Source organism: Callospermophilus lateralis, chromosome 1, assembly GCF_048772815.1.
Source record: "Callospermophilus lateralis isolate mCalLat2 chromosome 1, mCalLat2.hap1, whole genome shotgun sequence".
Lineage (NCBI taxonomy): Eukaryota > Metazoa > Chordata > Mammalia > Rodentia > Sciuridae > Callospermophilus > Callospermophilus lateralis.
In genome coordinates this window covers 102,522,265-102,548,141 of record NC_135305.1, presented here as the reverse complement: position 1 = coordinate 102,548,141, position 25,877 = coordinate 102,522,265, and the positions used below count along the sequence as shown (strand labels likewise).

Sequence of the window (25,877 nt, the reverse complement as noted above, 5' to 3'; positions counted from 1 at the left end):
GATTCTAGAGTTAATCCTTTTAGTCTTTTTGTGCTCTAATTGTTTCTGTGGATGACTGATTCTTTGAATGTCTTGTTCTGCCATTTTCTATATTGTTACCCAAGGACATTATAGAGTAGCTATTTGCCTTATCTATCTATGTCCTCCTGCTTAGAAAAAAAAACTGTTAATGCATGTAAAATATTTACAGATAAATTCTTTAATCAGAATTGTCTTTTCTGTAACAGGACTTCTAAACCATCAGTGGCTTAAACAAACAGAGTTTCATCAGAAATCCAGTCAATTATATGCCATGATTGCAGAATATGGTTCAAGACTTTATAATTACCAGGTGATGCTTTTTTAAGTTATTGTTGTATGTCACTCATTTAAAACTTAATATGCTACAGGATGGGTCTAGTTTGCAGTATGTGATTTTGTTTTGTGTGAGATTATCTTATAGAAATAATATATTAAGAAGAGTTCTTTTAAGTAGTTTCCAAAGAGGACCCAAAAATTCTCCACAGCTTCTGATCCCTACAAGTACCCCACTAGAAGCTCCAGCCTAAAGAAAAATGGCAGATCAATTTTTATTGTTAAATTTTCTGATACTCTGATCAGTATAGTATTTTCTTTCACCCTGAAGCTAGTTTGATCTCAGTGGGTTTAGATGGAGGCCAGTCCTTGACTATCTATCCTCTTCTGGTCCACCCCAGCCCAAGCACACCTCCCTAACATTTCACACTGAGCTTTATCCATTCTGTACTTAGGCCTCAAAAAACGAGAGGGAAAAAGTTGATGGATCCATGGCTTGGTCTCCATTGCACCATGGGAAGAGGCAGATGAATTGACTTGCGTCCACACATGTGCTGACCTTTTAACACAAAGGTGGCTCCATCCTGACCCTGGACCTAAGTGCTTAGATATACTTCCTGCCCTTTTCCCTAAGGCAGGTCTTCTGACATCCTCTACTTCCCAGTTCTTCCAGAAATGGTTATATTCCAATGTGTTTTGCCATGTGGAATCCCTAAAGAAAGGCAATTGCACAGGTATGGTTCCTGCAGGATTCAAGGCCAGTTGAAACATTTCCCTGGAAGTTCATAGGCTGACACCTGGAATCACTCCAAATCATAAAAAATGTTTCTCTCTGTATATTCTGAGAATCTCTGAGCTCAAGTCCTGGACAAAAGTACAGTCTTGTGGAAACTCCACAGGGAGTTAGCCTCTGACAGAACTCCTACACTATACGCATCCTCACAGCAAAGACCAGATCCCAAGCCATTGGGAGCTGGGCCAGATAGTTAGCTCATTTCCAATAAAACAGAGATGAACATTCAGGGTGGATAGTACAGGATCCAGTTATTGTCTGTTTATGACTTACCCTCATTGTGAAGGTTAATTTTATATGTCTTCTTGGCTAAGCCACAATGCCTCAATATTTGCTCAAGCCCAATGTAAATGTTACTATGAAGGAGTTTTTCATATCTGATTAACATGTAATCAATAGGCTTTAAATAAAGGAGATTATCCTCTCTAATATGGGTGGGCTTTATCCAGCCAGTTGTGTAGCTCAAAAGAAAAAAAAGAAAAAGAAAAACTGAGATCTCCTAGGAAAGAGGGAATTCTGCCCCCATATGATCTTTTTTAAAATTTTATTTATTTTATTCATTTTAGTTGTTGATGGACTTTTATTATTTATTTATATGTGGTGCTGAGAATTGAACCCAGTGCCTCACACATTTAAGGCAAGCACTCTACTACTGAATCACAACCCCAGCTCTCCATATGATCTTTAAACTTGAACTACAGCATCAACTCTTACTTGGATCTCCATCCTGCCAGTTTTCCCTGACAATTTCAGACTTGCAAACCCCACAGTTGCATGACCAGTTCCTTAAAAGAAAATCACACACATAACCCCAGATTAGTTCTGTTTTTCTGAAATACCCTAATACATTTATAAATATGTCTGGCAGGGGCTACTAGGGCCTGAGTGTTGGGTAACCCCTCTGATCATCATCCTCAACAGTGTTTTATCTTTAAAAAGTGCCTAAAGGCTCTAAGGACAGTATTTTTATGAGACTGAAGTTGAAGATTAATTACAATCCTTTCACTTTTGCCCCAGTGTTATGCTGGTTTTCACACATACAAAAGCCATCAGAAATCACTGGGGACTGATTGTGATTTAGTTCTATGTGAGCACTTTATAGATCCCAAGCTACATGCAGTAGATGCTGTTCCATAGCTTGCTTTGGTTAGCTTAGTAACAATAGATTAAACATGTCTTTAGATATTATTTTATAATATCATTTTATGGCTTATAAATAATATTTTCAATTAATACCTACATCTGAACAATTGAACTGTTTCTAATTTTTCAGTATTATAAACATGAACATCTTGTGGCTAAGTGTCTTAAATCATCTTTGATTATTTACTTAGGATACACTTCTTTTTTTGTTCTAATTACTTATATATAACAGCAGAATGCATTTCGATTCATTATATACAAATGAAGAACAACTTTTAATTTCTCTGGTTGTACACGATGTAGAGTTGCACCATATGTGCAGTCATACATGTACCTAGGGTAATGATGTTCATCTCATTCCACCGTTTTTCCTGCCCCCTGCCCCCTCCCCATCCCTCCTTCTCTTTTGCCCAATCAAAGTTCCTCCATTCTCTCCACGCACCCCACCACCACCATTATGGATCAGCATCTACTTATCCTAGAGAACATTCAGTCTTTGGTTTTTTTTTGTTCGTTTCTTTCTTTCTTTTTTGGAATGGCTTACTTTGCTTAGCATGATATTCTCCACCTCCATCTATTTACCTGCAAATGCTGTAATTTTATTCTCTTTTAATGCTGAGTAATATTTCATTGTGTATATATACCACAGTTTCTTTATCCATTCATCTATTGAAGGGCATCTAGGTTGTTTCCACAGTTTAACTATTGTGAATTGAGCTGCTATGAACATTGATGTGGCTGCGTCACTATAATATACACTTCTAAAAGAAAGATAAACATGGAGTATTTGCAATTCCAAGGTAATCTTTTTATGTTAATGACTTAATACACCTTTTCAAAAAAGCTAGATATGCTTTCTACTCTCCCACCATGAAGATCAGGATAACAGTCATGCATCAGAACCAGTCCTAAGCACATCAAATACATGTTTCACTTTAGCCTCAAAACGACCCTTTAGGAAGAGTCTTACTAGATCCATGAAAATATTAGGAAGCTGGATCAGAGCAAGGAAATGCAGCAGCCTGAGGTTGTACAGCTACAAATCCTGAAGCTGAAATCTAAACGCAAGACTTGGCTGCGACTCAACCTGCCAACTGCTCCCTGCTTACATGAAGGATGAAATCTTATTGTCACACACAGTGTAGCCTCAGAAACCATAGACTTACTGTCTCCAGGATGAATTTAAGACCATGGTTTCAAATTATTTGCTCCAGCATTTAACTGGTTTATATCTAAAGCCCCACATTAAGCAGCAAGCTTAATTATTTACCCAGGGACACAGACTGCAATCATTATGTCTTCTAGTATTCACCTGGAAGTTATACAGTTTAAAATTAAACATCTTAATGAATTTTGTAGTGAGAATAAAATTAACAGCCATATGGCCAAATTTCATACACCTTACTGAATTTGTCCAAACTAAATTATCAGAGCTATGTTTTAAGGCATAAAATGTTGGGTTAGCAGTCAACATTATCTTAATAAAGCAAAACAGTACTGGGGCTATAGTTTAGTAGCAGAGCGGTTGCCTAGCATTACCCATACTAGGGAAGATTTTTTAAAAGGCTAAGCAAATAAAGCTGAGGCTCTCTCTGCCTGTGGCCTTCTCTTGGCTGCCTCCACTTGCTGCCTTTATACCCCAGGAGGCTGTAAATCCTCTATCTGCTCAATTGGCTGCACATGCAGACAGATTCTCTCTTAATTCATGATTAGAATTAACTACAGGAGTTCTGCCAGGAGTCCATTTTTGTTGCAGAAACAGTTTTCCTGCAGGCTGTGCATCTTGGATGCTGTGGCTGTCTTACACTCTTGGGGATTTGCCTGCCTTCGGCTTTGTGGTGAGGCTGCCTATCCACAGGGAAGGACGGGAAAGGATAGGTTCTTAGAAAACGGAACATCAATCCTATTTCCAGAAGTGTTGCAGAGGGATTACAAACTGTACACAAAGCAGCCTCTGCAGTATTTTTCTTTTTTTTAAATTTTTATGGTGCTGGGAATAGTACCCAAAGCCTTGGGCATGTTAGGCAAGTGCTCTATCATTGAGCTACACCTTCAGTCCTGAATCTGTTTCTGTTTTATACACTGTGGATGCTATGAATTTTGATCATTCCTATTCCCACTCGAGTTAGTTGCCATGATTCTCAGAAACAAATTTATGACCCATAGCTAATGACTTCTAAGAATTTAAGACTCATGTATGTTCAAACATGCTTCTAGCATCATTTTACTTTTCCAACCTTTATTTTCTCTTTGCTTTTTTATGTCCTTGTTTATTTTTTGTCCTGCATGTTTTTATTCTACACACACACACACACACACACACACACACACACACACACACCTTCCTATAATAGATCAAACCTGAAAAGCTTTTGGGAGTGGAGCAAAATACAAACATTTTAAAAACTGTAGAAAGTTTTATTGTTTAAGGAGCTTTCAAATTCGTTTATCAGCAAATTAATTAAGGTGTCTTTTCTATAGTTCTTTTAAGGCCAGAACAGAAAAAAGAAACATTGAAAACACAGCCCCTACTGATAGGGAACTTACTCAAACAAACTGAAAAGCTAGAAATGAGAATTTCTACCTAGCTATAATAAGCTCCCAAATCCACATCCCTGTCAAAAGAAAAATGTTGAGGAGAGCCTATAAAAGATTGTATTGTTCAGCAGGGGAGAAAATGCCAGGTTAATTTTTTTCCTGGATGCCACCCTGCATTCCATCCTGATGCCATTATCACACATTGCACAACAGCATTTGTAAAATGTCCCTCTGTGTTGCACGGAGCAAACTGAGAAAAACTGATGGGAACTGAGATTCTTTGCAACAAAAAAGCAAATTAATCAGAGAAGAAAGATGGAGCAATATTTCCCAGATAACATTGTGTGTGTTGGGGGAGAAGGGGGCTGGTGATTAAACCCAGGATTTTGTGCATGGTAGGCAAGTGCTTTACACTAAGCCAAAATTTCCAGGCCCAGATAACATTAATGTTTTCTGTAGGGAGTTGAAAGGTGACCCCCTCAAAAGATAAGTCTACATTCTAACCCTCAGAGTCTGCGTGATCTTAATTTGGAAAAAGGGATCTTTGCAGATGTAATTAATATTCAACCTGGATAATGGGCCTTGAATCCAACAACAAGTGTCCTTATAAAAGACACATGGAGGAGAGAAACATGGAGAATAGAGGCTGAGACTAGAGTGATGTAGCCACAAAAAAGAATGAAAAGAGCTCCCAGAAGCTGGAGGAAATAAGAAACAACTCTCCCTGAGGGCCTTCAAAGGTACCCTGTGAACACCTTAATGTCCAACTCCTGGCCTTCAGAAAGAACTGTGAGAGAAATCATTTCTGGTGTTTCAAGCCTCCCATTTGCAACCATTTGTTATAGCAGCTCCAGAGACCTCATGCAGTCACTTTGAGTTTTCTTTGGAACTCCTGAAAGGTGGGCTTTGTTACCAAAAGGAAATGACCAATAAGTACATGGATGCCTCTTTCAGACTGAAGGAGAAATTTTCATTTAGGACAGAAGTTCAGGAAAAAACTGATAGAATCCTATACAATGGAAGCTATAATTAATCCAATGGAGTTGATTGCTTGAGTCAGACTTGGTTTTTATTCCTCCACTCTGGTTTGTGCTATTTTCCTTGAACATAGTGAAATGTACCATACTCCTGAACCAACAATAAACCATGTTCAGTAAAATATTTCAGCGAAAGTGAGTTCTGAACCAGAAAGAAAGAATGTCAGAGGCCATGAGTGCTGCTGACCATTTGTATCAGGATCCTCTTTTTACATGTCTCCTCTGTCTGCTAACTGCTCTTGTTGGCTCCCACACAGACCCTCTTTGAGCATTCTGTGTTAGAGTAGGTGCTAGGCGTGCATGCATGTGTGTGTATGTGAGTGTATATGTATGCTTTTTAATGGGTGTATATGTATGCTAAGAGCACATGTGTGTATGTGTAAAAGTGTGTATATGAATGTGCATAAATGTGTTTGAGTATGCCTGTGTGAGTATGTAGATGTGTGTGTGTGCTAATCCCACGCTTGAGTACAGTTGGATGGGGAGGATGTAGGGAGCTCAGGTTGCTCCCAGGTCAGTAATCTTATGGTGTCTGAAATGGGAGCATCCAGTCACCATCACACATGGGAGAGACTGGTAAAGACAGAACAGGATGAGCTCATAGGAACAGAGACACTGGCTGCCCTGCTGAGGTCTTTTCAGAGGGGGGAAATGGCAAGTGGGCTACATCCTGGACAGAGGCACAGGGTGTGCAGCAGCCCTTTGTGCACTTCCAGAGTGCAGACCCCACAATCCTATACCATCTCTCAATTGTTTGTCTCCTTACAGATGCTTCATAATGCTTCCCTCCCACGCACATCAAGTGTGTCCAACCACCAAATTCATTTCCCCTGATCTCATCTTGGCTAGGGCACCACCTGCCCAATCCTTACCCAGATGCCTTGTCAAGATTAGACACGACTGCTGTTCTGATTTTTATTGCTGACCTAACCCAAAGTTAATCACATCACTTTTTTATTTAGAAATGGAGGATTCCAGGGCTCCTTGTTTACAGGGATAAGCCAAAGGGCTCAGCATGATCCTCTAGGCTCTAAATCATCCTAGATTCTTACCCTTCCTCTCACTCCTTCCCCCTTTCCTATCTTCCTCTCCCACTCTTAGACCCTGTTTAGCACTTTCATCATTTTAAGAAACAGGAAAGGATAACCTCATCTTAGAGTTTCAGTTGGATGCCCCTCTTTATTAAGTAGATCTGTGTGTTACTCTTCTTCTCCTAGTATAATAACCATGCACAGGTGAGACTGAGAAGGATGTGGACACTTTGGAGGATGCTCCTATGTCTCCCATCATCTCATGTTCTGAGCCTCAAGGGTTCAAGTGTGATTTCAAAAGAAAACTCAGTCAAATAGGTGGGATTCCTAATGACTTACCATTTATCTGTCTGTCTACCTATTTACTTATTTATTTATTTCAGATCAGACTTCGTATGCCTAAAGAGCAACTGGAACTCTTAAAGTAAGTAAGATATTTGTCACTCTGATGTGGTTCCAAATGCTGAAATGTTTTTGTACAATGATAAAACTAAAGTCATTTCCCCATATTGTCAAGCCATATTTCTTCATGCCAGTCAAGAACATATTTTCCTGGCCATTTCCTCTTTTCCCCCATAAAAAAAAAAAGCAGTTTGCTTTAAAATAACATATATGCATGAGTGAAGGAGAGCAATTTTCTTGGGCTATTTTCTTTTATAAATTCAAATAAAATTAAACATACTAATTATAAATTAGAAATGATACACACAGACCAATTCACTTCTAATCCTCGAGTTGTTTTCATTTTTTCTTTCTCTTCTTCTTTCCTTTCCATCTGTAATGTGTGCACAGAGAAATGCTAGGCATAGTGTCACGAAATATGAATGATGAGAAATTCTAGGAGTGAAGTTTTGGGAAATATTATTTCTTATATTTCTCTGTTGTGTTTTTTTCTTTATAGTAAGTATGTTTCTGTAAACCAAAAAAAAAAAATAGCATTTTTATTGCTTTAGGAAATTACTTGCCCTTTGATATGTTTCTATTTCCATGGATTATTCCTTAAGAAAATATATATTTGATGTGCTTCCAATATTATTTATGATTATAAAAAATGGAAGACAACCTAGATGAGAAAAATAGGCCATTATTTAAATACATTGGAGTCTACTCATGTAATGGGGAATTATGAAGCCATTAAAATAATCTAAAATATATTTAATGATTTTAGAATGTTTTGGAACACACAATTACAAATACGATCTCTATTTTGTTACTGATTTTTTTTTTTTGCATGGAATAAAAACTATTAAAAGCCCACCAAAATTTAAAATTTGTTTGCTTCTTTGAAATATTTGTATTTTCCCAATTTTAAACATGTATTTAACAATTTTGGGAAAAATACTAGAGATATAGTGCTTATATTTTTATCAATATCAAGAAATACCTGTTCACTTGACATTTTCTTATACACTTTATGAGTAATTTTCAAGCTGTAAAAGTAGTACAAAACGTTCTTGGAAACAACATCTTGCACATTCAGACTGTAAAACCAGCGAAAGCACTTCCAAGAACTTCCACAGAACTCTAGGCCACAGTTTGAAAATCGGTGCTTTGTACTGCTCTTGAAATGCAAGGTGTCTCAATTTGAAAGAGTATGACATTTGTGATTTAGGATTCACATGTGTAAAGTCACCCAACTGAAGGACAATCAAAGTTGAGCCTTGCCTGCCCCAAGTGGAGCACAGTCAAGCATCAGGACACCCTCAAGACATGTCTTCTGAATGCCTTTGATTATTTTACGTAGTGAAATATAATGCTTTTGACAAACGTGCCTTCCCTTCTCTGTCCTTCCTCATATGATTATGTTTCCCATTGCTGGCATGGAAGCCCAGCACCCTCAGATGACAGGGACTTTAAGTCTCACTTCTTTACCTTATAATTCTCCATGTACAGGAAGGAAAGCCAGACTTTGGAAAACAATTTTCGTGAAATTCTATTTTTAATTGAACAAATAGATGTTCTGAAAGCATTACTTAGAGATATGAAGGCTGGCACATACAATTACAGCTGGAATGTCCAAGGAGACACTGCCCAGGACCAGGACAGCTCAGAGATGCTCGATGAGGCAAGGCGGGCTGGAGGCATGGGAGGCTGGGGTGATATTAAACTGGATTTCCCATTGCTAATCCCACTGCTCCTCTGCCCTGAGACCCTACTTCCGACTGTCTGTTTTGATATTCTCCCCTGATACTTTCACTAGAGCTTGCCCTGGGAAACTCACTTTTTCACCAGTGCTGTGTCACAAGAAGATGCTGGATTGCAGTATGACTTACTTGCCACAAAAATCAATTGATTCAGTTTCATTTTCCAAAGTGTTGTTTAGAATTAAAATATCTGTACAAAATGTATTTCCACAAAAACAAAGTATTTAGAATTAAATATTTGTATACAAATATTTAGATAATAAGAAATTTTTATTTCCCATCCTGATAAGCTAGTAATTTAGGTCAGATTTTGACAAAAGCTTGGCTTTGCTTCTCTTCTGCTGACACCAGCACAACCATCTTTCTCTTCCTCACTATGTTTTGAAATGCGTTGAGATCTGACACTGACCTTCTGCTGTTTCCTGGGCCCATTTTATCCTTGTCACTGTGACAAACTTGTCACAGTGAGAACTAGAACTGCTATACCTGCTCAGGATACTTCTTTATTTTAAAAGCAGAACATCCTTCAGAATTCAGTAAATTAATTCAAGTGGATGGAAATTTTCTAATGTAAGCAATCATCCATTCTTTGTAAACTGCCTGAGTACCAAATAAGTACAGAATGTTCAAGTCTTTATTGTTACCAAATAAGTACAGAATGTTCAAGTCTTTATTGTTACCAAATAAGGACAGAATGTTCAAGTCTTTATTGTTAAACATTAGGACACCAATGAACAGCTCACATAGCACAACCCTATCTCACACTCCACAGGGGAATGCTATGGTGTGCTGGACAGGGATTCAGAAGGGGCCCTGGTCAATCTTGCTGTGTGGCCATGGGGAGTCCCTGAAAATATTGTAGCTTTAGTTATTTCATTTGTCTGAGAAGGACTATTTCCACAGAATTGTGAAAGTGTCATTCCAATGCATATACCATGCTAGATCAGAAGCAGTTTGAGAGCTGTTCAAACTGTTATTATTTTACAGAATTGGAAACTTAGGTTCAGATCAATAGTAAATAGCCAAAACTCAAGCAGTTGATAGATATTGTTAAAAAGAAATTTTTTTACAATTTTTACAGGAAATGTCAAACTTGGTACATTATGTACTCAAAAAGTTGAGAGGGGACATGGTACAAATGGCTGATTATGCCCTGAAGTCAGCTGGTGAGTATAGAAAATGGGGAAAGCTAATTGTAAAAAAAATAAGGAATCCTTTAAGTAGGATCTCTCTATTCTTTAAATGTCTTTATTAGAAAAACGTATTTATCCACATGTAGCTTACAAGAGGGCAAGCCTAATCAAACCAGGTAATAAAAAAGAGATTAGAAATGGTTGTCTTTTATGTTTTCTGAATGCAAATCTTAGAGGTCATGAAAACTGTGCATCTTCATTAGCATGCAACTAAAAGGACCACAAAGAAAGTCAAGATGCGGGCTGGAGTTGTGGCTCAGCAGTAGAGCGCTCACCTAGCACATGCGAGGCCCTGGGTTTGATCCTCAGCACCACATAAAAATAAATATGCAAAATAAAGGTATTGTGTACAACTAAAAAATAAATATTTAGAGGAAAAAAAGTTGAGATGCCACAAAGAAATTAGGGAAGGCAGAAAATATTTTAGGCATAGCAAACAGAAAAATATTTTATATTATTATATACTAAAATGACTTATACATGTAATAAATCTAAATGGATTATTAGTGACTAAGTACCAGTGTTTAAATGTCATTTACAAAATAATATTCTTAATATCTTCCAGTTGAAATTAATTCTTAAGAGCTAAAGCTATGAGTCATTAACCTTAGTAATCTCTACAATGTCCTGCCTATTAACAATCTATGAGCAGTATGTGTTCAATGAGCAATGGATAAGAAAAGAGAGGAGGGGAAGAAAAAGTACAAGAGACAATTTAGAGGAAGTGGACTAATTCTTGAAATATGCAAACTATCAAAGGTCACTTAAGAAGAAGTAGATAATGATAATGTACATTTATTAGAGGAATAGTTAAAAACCCTTCTTAAAAAAAAAACAACTCTGGGAGTAGGAATGTAATGCAGTAGTAGAGTGCTTATACAGCATATGCAAAGTCTTGGGTTGATGTCCAACACTGCAAATAAATAAATAAAATGAGAAAGAAAACATTTAAGCCTAAAAGTTTCACTTTTGCCCCTTTTATCATCATGTAATATCCCTCAATAAATATTATCAAATTGAGTCCAATAATACATAAGAATGATAATACAGCATGACTAAGCAGGGTTTCGCCTAGAACTACAAGTCCAGTTTATCCTTTGAAAAATAAATCCATTTACTTTCTACACCAACAGATTAAAAATATAATCATCAGATCATCAAATTAGATCCACTGAAGTCCCTTAACAAAGCTCACTGCATCAACAACTTATCTATTCAACAAACTAAAAAGAAACTTCCCTCAGCTTGATAAAGGATACCTGAAAAATTCCTTCAGCTAGTATCACACTCATTTTTGAAACAGATAAATGTGAATGTTTTTTCCCTAAGATTTGAAACAAAGTAAGATTATCTACTCTCACCATTTCTTTTTTTTTTTTTAATTTCCTTTTTTTTATTAGCTACACATGACATTACAATGATCTTGGTATCTACTCTCACCATTTCTAATCAACATTGTAATAAAAGTTCTAAACAGTAAGGTAAGGCAGGAAGCAAAAAAGGTACAGAGAGGAAGAGATAGGAAAGAAAAGGCAAATTGGAAAGAAAGTAATAAAAACCTCTCTACTCATAGATTACATGATTGTTTACAGAGAAAATTACAAAAGAAAATCTAGAATAAGTGAGGCTTGAACCAGTATATGTGTGTGTGTGTGTGTGTGTGTGTGTGTGTGTGTGCGCGCAAAATAGGAAATAAGTCTTAACAAAATATGTGGGGAATCTGTGTGCTAAAAACTAAAAACATTTATAAAACAAAAGAAGACCTAAGTAAATGGATAGATATACCATGTTCATGAGTTAGAAAACTCAATGCCATGAAGATCTCAATACTCTTGAAGTTTGTAGAAATTGACAAACTAATTCTAAAATATATATGCAGTGGCAAAGGAATTGCAATATCCAAGTCAGTTTTGAAAAAACAATGTTGGAACTCATACTACCTGATTTTAAAACTTATTATAAAGTTACAGTAATCAAGAGATCATGGAGTTAATTTTGAAATAAGCGTGTAGGACACCTATAGGTGTAAAAAGAAAAAAGGGAGTATTTGTGAGAAGTAAAAAGTCTGGTGGTCCAATTTCAGAATATAGTGTTCAGGCTTAATTGGATCCAATTGTAGCCATTTTAATTACAGTCCTTCCCTTTTGCCCATCCCAATTTTAAAATTAGCCAATCATATAGACTGTACCCCTGAGTCCTCCAGTCAGGGCAAAGGGTAGTCCACATTAGGTATATAAACCAGCAGATTGCCTGCCCAGGGTGCTTGCTAGCTAGGTTCAGGTAGCACACTCTTCTGGCAGAAGTAAATGTTGCCTTGCTTACCCACTTTGACCACATCTTTGATTTCTTATAGCACCTCATTATTTCTAACAATGAATTCAATGGAATATTAGAAAGTCCAGAAATAATTTACCACACATGTGGTAAATTGATTTTTGACAAAGTAGAAAAGTCAAAGACATTTATTTGCAAAAAAATAAAATAAAAATAAACCTTGATTCACATGTACAAAATATCTCACATTTTATAAAAATGAATCCCAAATGGGTCATTGGTCTAAATGCACAGGTTAAAGATATGAAACTTATAGAAAAAAAAGAATATTTTTAGTCTTGTATTAGAGAAAAAAAATTCTTAAACATGACACCATAAAAAAACATGATCCATAAAAAAGAAAATAATGGATGATAAAGGCCCCCTCAAAATTAACTTGTACTCTGCAAAAGACAAACAAGAGAATTAAAAGACAAGTCACAGGCTTAGAGAGAACATTTGCAAACCACACAGAGCAAACATGACTTCTCAAAAGACAGAATTTCAGTGGTAATAAAAAATGTCATTTTCCTACCTATTCCTGAGAATGAGTTTTATCTCCATTATAATTTGCCCAGTAATAATTTTCCAAGGTCATCATTAAAATGATATATTTTGAATTATGTATTTAATTTTTTATTTTAAAAATATTTTATAATTTTAGGAGCCTCTATCATTGAAGCTGGGACCTCAGCAAGTTACAAAAATAATAAAGCAAAACTGTACTGGCATGGGATAGGATTCCTAAATTATGAAATGCCTCCAGATATTATTCTTCAGGTAAAAGTGAAATTAAGAAGAACCAAGTTCTATTTGATTTTATGATAATTTATCATGAAAATGTTAACATTTAAAATGGAGGCAGTGTGACATTGTTCAAACTCATTACACACCTGAAATCTTCTTACATTTTAAGTAATTATACTGCATTAATCCCTTCTTGTTTTATAGTCATTAAATTATCATTGGTGACCATATGTGATTTAGAGACAAGTGAACTAGATTATTTGATTCTCAAATAGAAAATATAAATTCCATATTTTTTAAAAGTTGATTCTGTGGCCTCTTTTCCATTGAAAATTTCAGTTGTTCAGACAACATTTATCAATAGTGCTTGTGTTCTCAATTCTAGTGTTTTGATAAATGCTATTCACATCACATGTTCTTAAGTCCATTTACAACTAAAGCAATAACCAAATAAGATTTCCACTGAAACTTTCAGATACATCCCAAAGGCAGTAGATCTTAACAGACTGTAGGGCATGTCTTAACTACAAACCACATATCTGAAGTTGGTTTCAAATTCAGAAGTACCTCCAGGGACAACTCTGAATCTTATTCCAAGCCTTATTTTGGATCTAGACAGTGATACACACCTCATTTTCCTTTACCATCATCATCCCCTCAATCACCACAATCATTACCGCCACCACTGTCCTTAGCACTACCGTCTCCATCACTACCATTACCACCATCATGTCATTTTCACCCACCCATCATTGACTCCTCATTCACTACCATCACCATGATCTCTACTACATCACTTCTGTTGCTACCATTATTAACCATCATCGTCATCACCACTATTGATCATTTCCATCACCACCATTTCCACTATTATCACTGTGGTCACTTCCAAATTTACCTCTGTCTCCATTGTCCCAATCATTATTACCATCATCATCACAATCACCACCTCCACCACCATCACTTCCACTGCTATTATTATTACCACCATCATCACTACCACCACCACTACTGTCTTCATTAGTGTCATCAGCACTACCACCATTCATCCCCTTCAGCTGCCTTTTCGTATTTCAAGGTCCAACTAGAGCAGTGAAAGAAACATGCTCGTATGATAAAGAGCTCTGATTAATAGAAGAATAAAGTATTCTGGGAAAACAATCAAACTTAGGGGGTATCTTAGAAATTTTTCTTTTGATATATATCTTGAACAAAGGATCTGCAGTCAATAGTGATTAGTTCCCCTGTATTCCAGGGTAGATTTACATACCGAAAGAAGAGATTAATTTGATGTTTTCTTTCCAGCCAGATGTCCATCCTGGAAAATGCTGGGCCTTTCCAGGTTCCCAGGGTCATATTTTAATCAAGCTTGCCAGAAAAATCACACCAACGGCTGTTACCATGGAGCACATTTCAGAGAAAGTGTCACCCTCAGGAAACATCTCCAGTGCACCCAAGGAATTTTCTGTCTATGTGAGAAACTATCTAAATATGTCATTAAAAGCTGGATTATCATATTAATGATACAACTAACTAGTTGTATTACTTACTTCCTGGGCCTTGGCCTTATTATCCTCAAAGTGACAGGGTTAAACCAGATGATTTCTATTGCTTAGTTTTATTTTTTACTTTTATCAGTTATATGTGTACAAAAAGTTATACATGTCCATAAAGTTTATATTATCTCACTTCTCCTTGTTCACAATTCTTTCCCACAGTTTTAGCTGTTTTGGAGGGTCCTTGTCTTCATATTTGCTTGTCTATTATTTCTTCATTTTTCAGTTTTGGTTCTTAATTATTCAGTTTTGCTTACATCCTCCAGTAGAAAATGAATTATTAACTCTCTTCCGTGGGTTCCCCATCATCCTCCCAGGATCTTTTTGTTAAATTCACATAACATTTAGTTTACTCATTTGAAATGTACACTTCAGGAGCCTTTGGTATATATACAAAATCACGTACCTATCACCACAATCAACTTTAGAACATTTTCATTACCCCCCAAAAAAATCTCCACATGACTTAGCTGTCACTTCTAATTCCCTCATCACAAGCCCAGTCCTGACAACCACTAATCTACTTTGTCTCCATAATTTTACCTATTTTGGACATTTTATATAAACAAAATCATATTAAATATGGTCTTCAGTGAATAATGTTTTAAGGCTCATCCATGCTGTAATGTGTCAATATTTGATTTCTTTTTAAATCGCTGAATAATATTTCATTGTATAAATAAACCACATTATGTTTATTTTTCAATTGGTGAACATTTGAATTATTTACAGTTTTGTTTTTTTTTTTTTTTTGGCTATTATGAATGATGCTGTTGTCAACATTTGTGTAAGAATTTGTGTGTGGACATTGTTCTTTGTTTCTTTAGAGTATATACCGAAGATTGAAATTGCTAGATTTCACGTGGTAGATTTATATTTAATGTTTGAGGTACTGCTAAGATGTATATCTTACTTTTTGTTTGAATAAATATTCAGTGGTAATCAATTTCATGGTAACTGTGAACAATATTGTTCTCAGTTGAGTTGTATAAGGTACTTGAATACTATTTTCTTTTTTGCATGATTTTTGATGTGCCTTATTTTTTATTTAATTTGCTTGGTTTGCTATAGTTCTATAAGTAACATTATCAGTCTCTTAAGCAGAAGTATAAATATTCTCCCTTTATTTAATTCATGTCATATAATTTATGTTTCCTCTTCCCTTCCCTTCCCTGCCCTTCCTCTTTCCTTCCAGGATATTCCTTATGTAGCTCTGCCATTCTGCTGATGGTTGCTAGGTGGGCCTGATGCTTACCTATTCTTATGGGATTTCATTTCTGCCAACTGAGGCTTTAACTTGTATAACCTATTTTTTGTTTTTATTTGTTTCTCTCTTATTTTCCCTGTTTTTTGTTCTACTTCTGAGTGACTATCCATTTGCATCTTAATCCTCATGTTGAATATTTAATTTCTGCTATCACATTGTACTTGTTAAGACATTGGTTGCCATAAATATTCCCTTTCTTAGGCTCTGAGTTTTTCTTTCATGGATGAAATATCTTCTCTTAATGCTTCTGAAGAAATTAATTGATAATAGTTATAGTTTTATTTAATTTTTTTCCTGCTCCCTCCTATTTTTATTTACAGGTATCCTTTGTCCTGCTTGTTTATAGGATCTCTGTTCTTTTTGAAAATGTCCTTCCTCAAATGTTTGTGAGGCTTTTCTATCACATTAAGAGTTTGCTAATAGCCAGGCGTGGTGGTGCGCACTTGTAATCCCAGCAGCTCAGGAGGATCAAGAGTTCAGAGCCAGTTTTAGCAAAAGTGAGGTGCTAAGCAACTCAGTGAGACACTGTCTCTAAATAAAATACAAAATAGGGCTGGGGATGTGTCTCAGTGGTCAAGTGCCTCTGAGTTCAATTCCTGGTACCCCCTCCAAAAAAATTTTTCTGATAAAAATTTGGCCACAAGCTCTGTGCTCATGTGGGGCTTATGAACAGCAAGTTCCACAGGTGGAATGTCTGGTTAGCTATTTCTTCTGGAGCCCCAGAATGTGGAATTGGGGAAGTTGACCCTGAGAGGAGTCCTGCAGTCCTGCAACAGGAGGTACAGGCTTGGCTGAGAACATACTGGGAGCTGCTGGGGAGGAAGGGGCGGTATAATACCAATTCAGGACATAGGGCAGGATCAGCCCTTTTATTTTAGCTGTATTAGGGCTGTGCCTGTCAGAGCTGGAGATAGACCAGAGATCCTGCAGAACCAGGTAAGGGCAGAAACCTACCATGGACTAGGAGTCTAACCTCTTTTTGAAAAAACTATCCCAGGCCTCAGATCTTGGTCTCTCTTTCTCTTGTTCCTCACCCCACAGCCCCAATCCCTTGGCCTTTCTGGGACTAGCACTGTAAATCCATGTGCTGCTGATTTCATCTCTAACAAGAGAAGTTTATGTTTCCTTCAGATCCCATTTAGCCATTTCCACACTTTTTTTTGTCTGAGAGTGTAATCACCCCTCACCCCACCATCCACCATTGGGTTCATGCGTTTTCAATCCTGTGAGGTTACTTGCTAGAGGTGGCCTCAGTGTTAAACAGCTTGCCTCCTGTGTCCTCTGAAGGCATCTAGCTTCTGGGGCTCTGAGGCTGCTAGGCAGAAGACCACTGTGTTCTTATGCCAGCCTATACCCCAATCGCAGGTGTACCCTAGAAGTTGAGGTAGGGTGAAGTTGAACAGATTCAGTCCTGTCTCAGACCATGCACATAGCTGCTCATTGTGTAGGGGAATTTGAGTGGATTCTGCAGGCAGGAATCCTTCAGATAGTCAAGACTACTTCTTGTTATTTTTATTCTATATTAGAGAATTTATTGACCAAGTGAAATTTAAAAACAGGTCTTATAAATGTGAATATAAAATTAGCACTCCTCTATTAGCAAGCTAAAGGAACTCTATGAGGCTTAAATCATATCTATGTATATGTATGTATATATGTAACTGTGAGTACATTATGTAATCATGATGTCCCTAATTATTTTAATAAAATGGTGCTGTTTTAATATTAATACTTTCACTATAAAATGATTAAACTTCCATAATTTAAGGAGTCTAGTAATAATCTTCAAGTTCTCAAAATAAATTCATTTGCACCAGTTCATTCTCCTCTCACAGATCTTCAATTTGAGGGGTAGAAAAAGAAGGGAAAAAACAGAGGGGAATTGCATACAAAGACCAAAATTTCTGTTCAGTAACAAAAGCAGGATATAGAAGGGTCAACAAGGATGTTCTTTTCTAAATTTTATTCAAACTATGTTGACTTCAAATTGTCAGTGTGGATGCTGGGATTCATTTTACATCTATCTATCTTATCTATCATCCATCTTCTCCCTAGCCATCTCATTATCATCTGTCTTTCATCTATCTCCCTTTCTATCTTTCTGTCATGCTCTGTCATGTATCTATCTATCTTATTTATTTATTTTTTTAGCACTGGGGCTTGAACCCAAGGTTAGATGCTAGCAAGCACTCTACCATTGAGCCACACTCCAGCCCACCACATCTCCCTATCATTTGTCACTCTACCTACCAGCAATCTTTGATCTGTCTCCTTAAACACACACACACACACACACACACACACACACACACGTAGCTCTCATCTACTTTCATCTATCTCTTTCTGTCTATATATCTGCCTACCTACCTTCCTGTCCAGCTCTGTAATCAGCCTCTGGCCTCATTAACCCTCGAGGTTAAGGCTCTTTGAGTGTATAAGCCAATCCTGACTCTAGCACAGCACTCAGCCCTTCACAGAAAAACACAAAATGCCTACTACATTGTTGCTATTTGTATAACTACATCCATTTGTTTTAACCAAGCTTGTAACTTCCAAATCCATTGGTTTCTTTATAGGGCATCACAAAAAAATGTGAAGGAGAAGAAATTTTCCTAGGTCAATTTATATACAACAAGACAGAAAACACCGTTCAAACATTTGAACTCCAGGTAATGTCTGCTCTGGGAAATAAGATATGTTTGGTTTCATTACTGGGAGAATTCTGCTGGAATTGCTGCATGGTGTACAATAATAAGTTATGACAAAAACATGAGCTAGGCAAGTCTTATCAGAATTTCACTTCTTTGCTCAGGTTTTACATTGATTTTAATGCAAAAGAAGAGAAATTACAAAAGCAATTTCTAAGCAAAACTCTTCCTTATCTGCTGTCTTTCTGTTAGGTTTCTCAGTCCTTTCTCTCATTTATTTATTTACTTATTTATTCATTTATTTATTTTGGGGACACTGGGCATCAAACCCAGGGACCCAACATATAGGAGGCAAACACAACCACTGTGCTTCATCCCCAGCCCCTCAATCCTTCTTTTAACTCTTGAACCCTTGAAACTGTTACATTTGATATTCACTATTTTATCTTTCTTGGACAAAGGGACTGGGATGATGGTGCAGAATGAGGTAGATAGGGGCAGGAGGAACTTAGAGGAAGAGAGGATATTTAATACTAGTGGAAAGGGAGAATGCCAGCTATTAACTTTATAACTCCCCTGTAACTCACTACGGTATATGAAAACTATTTTCATTATTTCTCATTAGCCACAGGAAGTAACTGAAGAGATGTAGAAAGCAACTCATACCATGTAAAAATAAACCTTTTATGAAACTTTGTGGCCAATGGTGAGAAAAATCTAAGCCAAAAATAATATATAGTCAGCCCATCATATCCATGGGTTCTGTGTCCATGGGTTCAGTGAACTACAGATCAAAAATATTTGACCTAGGTGCCCTTCAACAAATGAATGGATTAAAAACTGTGATATATATATATATATATATATATATATATATATATATATATATATCAGCCTTAAAGAAGAATGAAATCACGGTAAATGGATGGAGCTGGAGAATATCATGCTAAGCAAAATAAGCCAACCCCCCAAAACCAAAATCTGAATGTTTTCTCTATTATGTGGATGATAATTCACAATGGGGATGGCTTGAGAAGTATAGAGTTACTTTAGATTAGGTAGAGGGGAGTGAAGGGGAGGGGAGGGCCTATAGGGGGTAGGAAGGATAGTAAAATGAATCAGACATTATTACCCTATGTACATATATAACTATATGACCAGTGTATTCAATATCATGTACAAGCAGAATGAGAAATTATACTCCATTATATATGATGAATCAAAGGGCATTCTACTGTCATTGTATAACTAAAACAAATTTTAAAAATTAAAAAATAAACAAATCCTACCTTAGTTGTAACTAAAGCTTTTTTAAAAATTGAAAAAATAATTGCATTTGAACTGAACATGTAAAGGCTTTTTTTTTCTTATCTCACTGTAACCTAAACAATACAGTATAACAACTATTTACATAGTGTTTACATTAAATTAGATGTTATAAGTACTTTAGAGGTTTTAAAGTACATGGGAGGATGAGCATAGTTCATATATTAACCATATATTTTATATAAGGAACTTGAGCCTCCACAGATTTTGGTATTAGCAGGGGGTCCCAGAGCCATTCTCTCTCAGATACCAAGTAACAGATATAAGCATTAGAAATTAAGGTGTTTATACAGTTTATATTTGATTGCATAATCACATGCATTTGGCTCATACACTCACATTCACTTTTATAGTTGACTTCATAGATCTGTTTTTATACAACCAACACTCTGTATTCCTTGTGAAGCCAGTAGGAACACTCAAGAGAGAGCACAGTAGTGAAAGACACTTGACATCAGACTACCTTACTATCTTTCTCCCCCTAATTGTCTTTTATTTCCTTTCAGAAGCTCTTTCTCTTGTCCATTTGACAGTATCTGAAAATACTTATGTTAGGGAGAAAAGAAAATTTTAATTTTCCATTACATAAGCATTCATTGAGATTCAATGGGATTTCTTTACAAGGCATTAATTTTTTTTTCTTTCCTTTATTTTCAGCATGAAGTTTCTGAACCTTTATTATGTGTGAATCTTAAAATCCTTAGCAACTGGGGACACCCGAAGTATACTTGTTTGTATCGATTCAGGGTTCATGGTGTCCCCACTGATCATACCTAGAGGAACTGGCACAGAAGGCCAAGACCACATGTCCAGAATATTCTAGGATTCTCATTCCCTGAGATTAGACTGCACCCCTAGAAGTCAAAAATTGGGAGTGGAAAAGAAACCTCAAAGTAGTTCCTACTTGCCAGTGAAAAGTGAATGAATTTTACTAATAAAAATATAAAAAAATCAACATCCATGTACTATATTTCTGTTTAGGTTGTATCATGTTGTTAGAGCACTGAAAGGTGATTTTTATACTTAGACTGTTATATATATTTAACAGCCATGCTCATAATAGCACCTTCTGTTATTCATTATCTATACCAGGTATGAATGTTCACTGTTCCCACTAATATTAACACTGGTTAAGGTAATAAGAGAAAAGACATTTTTAAATTAGTGAAGAGTTCTGGCCATGACTTATTTGCAGGTTATGTGATCAATTCCATGAAATACAATGAAGTCTATTAAAAAACATAAACAAAAACTGCAATAAGTTGGTATATACAACATTATCACATATAAATCAAGATCATTCATAAGTAAAACAAGAAGAAGTATAATTTACAAAAACCACAACAAAGATAATAAACATCAAATAAAAAAGGTAGTAAAATTCCTATGGGAAGAAAACTGCCAAACAGCAGTAAATTACCAAATTTTGGTAAATGAAAGACATGTCATATTCTTGATAAGAAAACTCAATTATCAAGATATTACTACTCCCTAAGTTAATCTATAAATGTATCTTACTAATCTTGATATTAAAAATGGGGAAACTACATTTGGGAGGCAGTTATGAAACATAAAAGAATTGTTTAAAAACAATTTTAGATGTCTATGTAATTGTATTATAATTTTGTTTTAAAAAGAATTCTTGGACTAGAGACATGCAAGAGCCTGATTTCTATTCCTAGTGCCACCAAAAGAAAAAAAAAGACTTATCTTTATTTTGATTTATATATTTAAATATCTACAGTTGAAATGATATATCTGGGATCTTGTTCAAAGAAAAATAAATGGATAAGAAGATGGATGATAAAGATTGGCCATGAAATTATCCCAAAGCTTTATGTTGCCTCTCCATGGGGGCTCATTAAGCTATTCTGTCTAAATTTTTATGTTTGATTTTTCAGTTTCAAAAGGGGCTGGAAAATAAAACACACATTTGTATTTTTAAAACCCCAAAGGAGTGTGTTTTAAACTAACTTGATTCTGAACTTCAGATGGAAATAATAAGCCTAGTATAAAGCTAGGAAATCTCTAAAAAATCAAAAAAGGGAAACAGCTCTGTGACATAGGTATGATAATTAAAAAACATGTGGTGCTAGCACATTGATAGATTCATGGAACAAAGTCTAAAAAAATTACATCTGGGAATTTGGTATATGATAAAAATGGCATCTCAAAAGGTATGGTGTTTTAGCTCATTTTTCTTGCTAATAATAGCATGGACTGGATAAGTTACAAATAAAAGAAGTTTATCTTGGCTAGCAGTTCTGATCTTCCTGATTGAGAAGATGCATTTGTTAATAGCCTTCTTACTGGCAGAGGGCAAGACACTGGCTGTCTCATGGTGAAACACAGAGAGCTATAGAAACCTAGCCAAACTGGCTTTTATAGCAAATCTACTCTTAATCCATGGTTCATCACACAGATGGGTTACTCAATCCATGAGGGAGGAGTTCTAATCACCACCTTTTAAAGGCTCCATTTCTTACAGCTCTTAGTAGGAGTAGGGATTAAATTTAAACATGAGTTTGGGAAGGATATTCAAATCATAGCATATGGTAAAAAGGAAATATAAATGAGTTAGGAAAATTATCTGTTCATTAATTAAATAAAGTATAATTAAAATAAATTTGCATTGATACTTCTTACTTCACAACATGATAAATTCCAAGTTCAACATGGTAAAAGATTCACAAGTGGATAAAATTAACAAATTTTAAGATAATTCGTATATAATACTGGATAGAAGAAGGCCTTTCTAAGTAAGATTCAAAATTTAGAAGCCACAAAAGAATAAAACTAAAGTCTATTACATAAAAAAACAAGAACTTCTGCATGACAAAAAGAAAAAAAAATAACAATTTAAAGAAAGTGTGTAAGTAGTAATATTACAAAACTAAATCTTTCTAGTAAAGTTTCAAAAAAACAATATCATTAACCCTTTAGAAAAATGGCCAAAGAGTATGAACACTATTCAAATTTATTCATTGAAGAAAAATGACAAAAATTAAATTGCAGTACAATTTTATACTAATGAAATCAGAAAACTCCAGAAATCTGGTAATTTATTCTGAGATGCAAGAGAAGTAAGATCTCTAACACATTGTTGGCACAGATGCAAATAAGTACAACTTTATGGAGAGAACTTGGCAATATTTTTCAAAATTAAATATGCATACACCCTTTGACTCAAAAAATTATCACATATAACAAACATAAAAAGTTATTCATCAGCAATGCTTCCCAGGAGAAAAGGGAGTAAGAGATGGGGATGGGGTAGGTGGACCCCAAAAAGATAGGATCAAAGTATTTCACTGTATATTTATAGTATTTTTAAACTATGTGACTATATTACCTATTTAGACATTAAACAAGTTTTAATAGACATGGTCTCTCTCTCTCTCTCTCTCTCTCTCTCTCTCTCTCTCTCTCTCTTTAACATAGTGGTCAAAGGAGGAAAGTTACATAAAGAGTGAGAGATGTAAAGGAAAAAAAAACGGACATAGGAAGGCAGGGGCCTTAGCCAGGAAAGTGGGCAAGATCCTGTAGGAGAAAAGATTTGTGAAAGTGTTCTCAGGCTGTGCTCAGTGTCAACCCAGGTGGTATATGAGGGAAATTCACTGGATATTTTGAAACAACAAAGAGCTAGAAAGATGGGAAATGGAGAAAACAGACACTGAGGTGCTGCCTGTGCATATTCTGGGAGCTTCAAGATGTGGCTATGATGGCATGATATGAAAACAGAAAAATCCCATATACCTTTCATGAAGCAAAATCATAGTAACCCTCCCTTTTTATTATAGAAAAGCAGTGCTTCAGCTCAAAATTCCAATCCTCAGCTCCACCTGAAACCCTCCCTTGAGCACAGGGTCTTCTCCTACAGACTTGGGGCCAAAGTATAGTCACCTAACTATATTTTAGTTCCTGCTGAGTGAATTGAAAGCATTAGTGAACACTTCCTTATACCTGCCCTCTCCTTGGACCACTGTCCTTGTAAACAAGGTGGGTTAGCCAGCTGAATGATGAGAGGCCATAGTGAATGAGATGCCGAGGAAACACCCAGCACCAGTTTTCAGACAGGTAAAGTGAATCTCCCAGCTTAGCTGACCCTCACCTGAATGCAGCCTCCTGAAGAAGCCCAGGGGAAGCAGTGGAGGGACCACTCAGCCCAAAACATAAGTCCTTGTTGAAGTCACATGCTTTGGAGTAGTGTCTTATACATTAATAGGTAACTGATAAACTCCTCATTTTCCCACTGCTACAGTTTCCTAGAATCTTATTCCCAGTCCCTAAAAGAAGATTACAAATTGGCTGAGTTCCATCTCTATTTTTTATTTTTATAGGTAAGGACCAGACCATACATAATAATAGAACTCTGTCATACAATCTGTGGCAAAGAGCTCTAGAAACCAATCCATTTTCTACAGTAACCTGTCCTGGACTTCAGTCTTCTTTCTTACAAATTAGACTTGTGGGAAGTCAGAACATTGAGCCAAGAAGCCAAACAGCTCCTATAATAATTGGTCCCAAATGGCCAGCACTTGATTAGTAACTGACAGCTTCCTTAATATTTGGTCTCATTTCCAACTTAGGATCAATTAGGGATGCTTAAATATGCTCCCTTAGCCAAATCACATCAAAGGACCCTACTCTAGCCTTTATCAGGGAGCCCTCTCTTCCCAAAGTGAGCTGAATCACTCCTCTGCCTGCCTATGAATCTCAGCCCTGTGTCGCAAGGATGGTCAACTCCAAATAAACAGGTTTTCCTTATTCTCATTTGGGTGGTCTCTGTTTAATTCTGTGCTATCAATCGTCTTCCTGAAGGTCAAATGTAAATAAACCTGGTTCAATGAGCAGAAACTTGTGGGTCTCTGTCCATTTACAACCTGCTGATTCAGATTCTCATAAAGGGGGGCATTTATGTTTCTGCTGATGTTATCAGCTTACTGTACTATAAAATAATCTAGAAATCACCAATTAAAAATATTTAAATGAGTGGAAAATAGACCAGTAGAGTAGAAGAAGGACGATGTGGGAGAGAAAAGGAGAGGGTGAGGGAGGGCACCAGGGACTGAAATGGAATAAATTAAATTCCATACATTACCTTGCTGATGGACAATATACTTTTTAAAAATTTAGCATCCATTCTTTTTTTAAGTTATTTTTATACCTTATTTATTTTTATGTGGTGCTGAGGCTTGAACCCAGCGCCTCACACATGCTAGGCAAGCACTCTACCACTTAACTATAGCCTCAGCCCATGATGGACATATTTTTTAAAATGTTTTTTAATGAAACATACTCAACAAATGCTGGGCTTTCTCCTTCTGCATATGGGTTAGTCCTCCTCCTCAGATGCTCCTCCTTCCCCACTATGGCTGGTATTTCTTATGTGCTCCACAGACATAAATTTAAAAATAGACTGAATTTCAGAAGTATTTTTTCTTTGACGTGTCAAAGATGAGCCGATTCTGTGAAGAGTTGCTTAAGCAAAACTGCATCCCTTAAGTGAGGGCAGCTTTTATAAAATGATCATTAGGGCTATCTCTGGAGTTCCCTCCCTTTACAATTTTCTCATGTTAAAAAAAAATAAATATTTCCTTTAGGTTTGATGTAGAACCTCTGAGCAATGCCATTTTCTTTCCCTAGGGGCAGGGGGGTAATTTTTCCTACAATAACTGCTAACAACAGGACTACAAATAGTCACTCCTTCCTCAGGGACTAGTGAAGATGAGCAAGCATCTGAAGGACAGCAGCCAAACACAGCTTTGGCTCACAGCTGTAAAAACACACTGCTTATCCAGTTGGAGTTTACTTTCTCTGCAGCTCTAAAGAAGTAACTTTCCTTAC

At 36.2% G+C, this 25,877-nt stretch overlaps 1 protein-coding gene across 1 annotated transcript in view; it reads left to right on the top strand.

Annotated features, from left to right (window-relative positions):
• Sun3 (Sad1 and UNC84 domain containing 3) overlaps positions 1-20,807 on the top strand; it is a 34,776-nt gene extending 13,969 nt beyond the window's left edge. Inside the window, exons 3-10 of the mRNA XM_076864525.1 lie at positions 228-331; positions 7,220-7,260; positions 8,730-8,901; positions 10,062-10,146; positions 13,151-13,266; positions 14,539-14,706; positions 18,633-18,725; positions 20,688-20,807. Coding sequence (XP_076720640.1) covers positions 228-331; positions 7,220-7,260; positions 8,730-8,901; positions 10,062-10,146; positions 13,151-13,266; positions 14,539-14,706; positions 18,633-18,725; positions 20,688-20,807 — 899 coding nt within the window. The remainder of the gene's footprint in view (positions 1-227; positions 332-7,219; positions 7,261-8,729; positions 8,902-10,061; positions 10,147-13,150; positions 13,267-14,538; positions 14,707-18,632; positions 18,726-20,687) is intronic.
• The last annotated feature ends 5,070 nt before the right edge of the window (positions 20,808-25,877 follow it).